We start from the raw sequence: 5000 nt of genomic DNA, 5'->3' as shown, positions 1-5000 counted from the left end.
TCTTTAATTATTCACCAGATGGTGAAATGGGATGGGAGGTGTGTTGGGATTAAAAATAACAAAAGGTTAGTCGTTTATATATTTAGATGCTTTTCATTGGTCCAAAATACACCCTAAATGTCAGTGCCGTGAGGTAGAGGCCTCTCGACATAGTGGCTCATAATTTGTCTGTTTCCACTACCAGACGCTAGCTGTTTATCACCATAATAGCGACTCTAATATCTCCATTGTGGAGCAGGAACGGGTTGGCGGGCCCTTTGTGCTCAAACAAGAGCCTCTTATTAAGGCGTCAAGCCCCTATCTAATCTAGATCCACAATGGATTCCCCGTGGCCGCTAGTTTCACAAAAACGCCACTGTGAAGTTGGAAGCTGTTGAATTGCTCCTTGGTGTATCCCAAAGGCTGCTGTTAGAACACAACGTTCCCGACCGATTTAATGACATGGTATTAAATAGCTTGTTTTTAGAATGTGACACAATGTGTTTATATTTCGCTGTGAGATGGGCTATGATGCTAAGTTTGACATTATTTCTCCAAATCTTGAACACAGCCTACCTTCCCACTTTAAGAATTGATAATTAATAACGTTGATCTTAGCTTATCTTTGTTTATCTTTTTCTTTCCATCCTCTGGAGCCAAATTGGCTGCCACTTTCACTAAACCCCCACTGTTACAGTTCAGGTCCAGTGTTTAGAATTTAGTAGTAACTAGCGGTGAGGTTGCAGACAAAAAGCTTGATTTTAATCACACCAAGGTTTTTGATGGCTCTAGCCTGCGATTAAATCTGTGTAACCGATTGCAATCAGGTATTTTTTTCATAGTCACCATGGTCACAGTACATGTCGTAGGACATGGTGGAGGTACTTAAGTCACCATGGTCACAGTACATGTCGTAGGACATGGTGGAGGTACTGAAGTCACCATGGTCACAGTACATGTCGTAGGACATGGTGGAGGTACTTAATAGTCGATTGACGTTTCTCAACAAACAGTCCTCCTATTGTGTCCACAGTGGTCAACTAAATTCATAGACCTATAATTATCTGTTACGATCTGTTATATGTTTTGATCATACAACTCGATAGCAGTCTGTGCTACAAACCAATGTTGCAATGTACCACTTACTTTAAACGTGACGTTAAAAAATAATTAGCGTTTGATAAAATAACGGTGTAAAATAACAGTTTTTCAGCATCTCAATACTTTTGTTTTGGATACAAACGTTCTCAGAAAAGAGTGAGTGCCTACTTTTAGTTATTGAACAGGGGAACAACCTCCATAATGAACGTCTCATGAACATGGATGGATTAAAGAATGCACCCCCAATTATAATAATCCCCTTCATCGGCGAGCTGCCCTTGCCCAGTGCTCCCTACTACTTGAAATTACGGAGCATGCTGGTTCTCACTGGCTATCGGCCTATGAGGCACGTCCAAGAGAAGGTTAAGCTTCTAGGACGCTTATATATATAATGCCATGGTATGTGTGTGCATGTGTGGAGCTCTGTCTGGCCAGCGGTTTATTTTAATGACCAAAGTCTTAAGTAAGGGTTAAATCCGATGACACCTAACGCCACGATGTGTGTGAGGATGTGTGTGGAGCTCTGTCTGCCAAGTGGTTGATTTTGATGGCTGCGTCCGACAGAGGGTTAAGCTTCTCACCACTTACAGTATAACACCCTGATGTGTGTGTGTGTGTGTGTGTGTGTGGAAGTGTGAAACTCTGTCTGGACAGCGGAAACCAGCACACCATGTCCCAGAGGCAGAGTGTTCAGGGAGGCATGCTGGAGCCAACCGTGTCCCCACCATGTCAGCCATCTGAACCCTCCCATTCCCTCCTGTCTCTCGCACCGCCAGTACACTCGGCACATTTATTGCAAACTTACAAGTCATTACGAGTGATATTGTGGGGTCTTGTATATTTGATTGATCGTCTTTTTCAATATTTTCTCTTCAAAGTTTTAACGTATTTTGTTACCACGACGTATCGTCGACCTTCGCTTTGTGCCAAGAGTTCCGCTGTCTAGAACCAGCCGAGTCTTTCAGGACAAAACGGTTGAGGAGGAGAAAAAAAAAAAGAAACCCACCCCAGAGCCATCATGCCTGTCAGCTTGCCGGGCCTCCAGTGGTAGTGAGCGCTCTGTCTCGGTCTCTGTGCCTCCCAGAAGGGCCACCACGAGATCCGGGAGATCCGTCAGTTCCACTTCACCAGCTGGCCCGACCACGGCGTGCCCTGCTACGCCACGGGACTCCTGGGGTTCATCCGCCAGGTCAAGTTCCTCAACCCCCCCGACGGGGGGCCAGTCGCCGTGCACTGCAGGTCGGTCACACATGAACACGTGCATATATGAATACATGAATTCGTTCCATATCTATTGATAGATCTACATGGACAGATATAGCTGTAGGAATACCATCTCTGTTTTATTTGCTCCTGTTCTTCCATCCGTCGCTCATTCTGTCTTCTTCTGCCCCGTAGAGCTCATCCAATGCCTCCTTTCTGACGCTATCTCAACCTCATGCACACACACACACACACACGCACGCACGCACGCACGCACACACACACACACACACACACACACACACACACACACACACACCTCAATGCACGCACGCACACACACACACACACACCACACCGCACGCACACACACACACACACACACACACACACACACACACACACACACACACACGCACACACCACCACAAACACACACCTGCACACAGCATCTATATGAGAAAAAAAACACTTCAATGGAATACGTGTTTGTGTTGCCATGCCGATGGAATAGGTTTTTAGGTTCTCATGGCGACGGTGCAGATGTTTAGGTTCCCATGGCAATGCCATAGTTATCCCATGGCATTTGTTTAGGGTGTAGTTGTTTTACGTGGCGACGATACAGTGGAGAGACGGGTGAACCGAGGTAGCGTGTGTATAACTTGTCAGGTGAGAGCTTGAGTTAAAGGTCATTACCCAGACGGGTGGCAGGGAGGGTTATCGTCCGGGGCGTTATCGCCCTGCCCCGCTCCCACAGCTGATGCTGACACAGAGAGATCCTTTATCAGGGGAGATAACCCCGCTATGGAATAGCTGCTGGTTGAGGGACAGACAAGCACATAGGCAGACAGGCCGGTGTAGGACTTGGATAGACAGGCAGACAGGAAGTTGCAGCAGTCACTTTTCATTTCCGAGGGCACTCTCAGCCCATTAGCCTATGTCAGAAGACATTTTAACATACACACACACACACACACAAACTCGCAAAGGTCCGAGTGAGTTTTGGTCTCAACATTAATCACAGAGGTTGACAGCTAATCTGTTGAGACGCTCTCTCTCTCGCGCTCTCGCTCTCGCTCTCTCTCTCTCTCTCTCTCTCTCTCTCTCTCTCTCTCTCTCTCTCTCTCTCTCTTTCGCGCTGTCTCTTGATCTTTCTATGTCTCTCCCTCCCTCATTCTCTCTCTCTCTCTCTCTCTCTATATATATACACGTATCTTTCTATCTCTCTCCCTCTCCCTCCTCCTCTCTCCACCTGCTTCCCTCTTTATCTTTCCCTCTCACTCTCGTAACACACACTCTTTCTCACACTCTCCAGTGTCCCTTTATCTCTCTTTAACTCTCTCTCTTGCTCTCCCACTTTATCTCACGCTCTGGTTTTCTCTCCCTCCCCCTTCCCCTCTCTTGGTATCTCTGGATTTCTCTCGGGGTAATGCAAAGATGCAAAGAAGGTTTGACTTCTTCCCTCTGCTCATCCCTCTCTCTCTCTCTCTCTCTCTCTCTCTCTCTCTCTCTCTCTCTCTCTCTCTCTCTCTCTCTCTCTCTCTCTCTCTCTCTCTCTCTCCATCCCTCCCTGTTCAGCTTCTTCTCGTTCTTCATCAGTCTGTATTTTCCTCCTCCCTCTTCCCTGTGGCCCCCCTCACCGGACCGTGTTCTACTGCTCCCTCTCCTCCCTCTCTCCCCCTCCGTCTCTCCTCTACTCTGTTCTGCTCACCTATCCTAATGATCTCTCTCCTCCTCATTCTCCTGCTCTTCCTCTCCCTCTCACTTATGTCCTTTCTTCTCTCCCCGCTGCTCCTCTGTCTCTCCTCTAATCACTCTCATTCATTATTTTGATCTCACCCCTCTTCCCCTCTCTGCTCCTCTCCCCTCACTGTTTTTTCCTCTCCTCATTTCTACGTTCTCCAGCTTTCCTCATCCTCTCCTCCTCCTCTCCTCTCTCCTCCGCCCTCCTCCTCCCTCCTCCTGCTCTCTCCTCTACTCTATCACAGGTATTGCTGTTCTTGTTGTCTTAACCCTTGACACTTATTCTTCAGAGTGTGTTAGTGTGTCAAGAAATAAATTATGTTTGTGTGTGTTTGTGTGTGCATGTGCACGTGGATGTATGTGTGTGTGTGTGTGTGTGTGTGTGTGTGTGTGTGTGTGTGCGTGTGCGTGTGTGTGCAGTGCGGGAGCAGGGAGGACTGGCTGTTTCATGGCGGTGGACATCATGTTGGACATGGCAGAGAACGAAGGTGTCGTCGACATCTTTAACTGCATCAGAGAGCTGAGGAGCCAGAGAGTTAACATGGTGCAGACAGAGGTACACACACACACACACACACACACACACACACACACACACACACACACACACACACTCACATCAGATAGCTATGGAGCCAGAGAGTCAACACAGAGGTACACACACACATACACACACACATACACACACACACACACACACACACACGTATATCAGAGAACTGAGGACTAAGAGTGAATATGGTATATATATACGTACAAGTTAAAGTACAAGTAATTAAGGATTATGTCAGGGTTCCGGCATTTTGCTCTAGGATAGGACTTAAGCAATAGATCACGACAGGCTGTGGTATGTTCTCATTATACCACAGTGGTATAATGAGAACATTTCACTGACTGAAGTGATCTATTGCTTTTAAAACGGTTACATAAGTATGGCGAAATTAAAGTCATAGACACCCTCAATTTTGAAAAAG

The 5000-nt window shown here is 46.8% G+C and overlaps 1 protein-coding gene across 6 annotated transcripts in view; it reads left to right on the top strand.

Annotated features, from left to right (window-relative positions):
- The window catches only part of ptprt (protein tyrosine phosphatase receptor type T), a gene marked incomplete at both ends in the record, with an annotated part of 224076 nt that overhangs the window by 203942 nt on the left and 15134 nt on the right, over positions 1-5000 (top strand). For all 6 annotated transcript variants that reach the window (XM_084463779.1, XM_084463778.1, XM_084463777.1 and 3 more), the window contains 2 exons: positions 2165-2319; positions 4447-4582. In XM_084463779.1, coding sequence (XP_084319905.1) covers positions 2165-2319; positions 4447-4582 — 291 coding nt within the window. The remainder of the gene's footprint in view (positions 1-2164; positions 2320-4446; positions 4583-5000) is intronic.

The sequence above is a fragment of the Micromesistius poutassou genome (assembly GCF_964030765.1).
Source record: "Micromesistius poutassou genome assembly, chromosome: 2".
NCBI lineage: Eukaryota > Metazoa > Chordata > Actinopteri > Gadiformes > Gadidae > Micromesistius > Micromesistius poutassou.
This window is presented reverse-complemented; position numbering and strand designations above follow the sequence as displayed.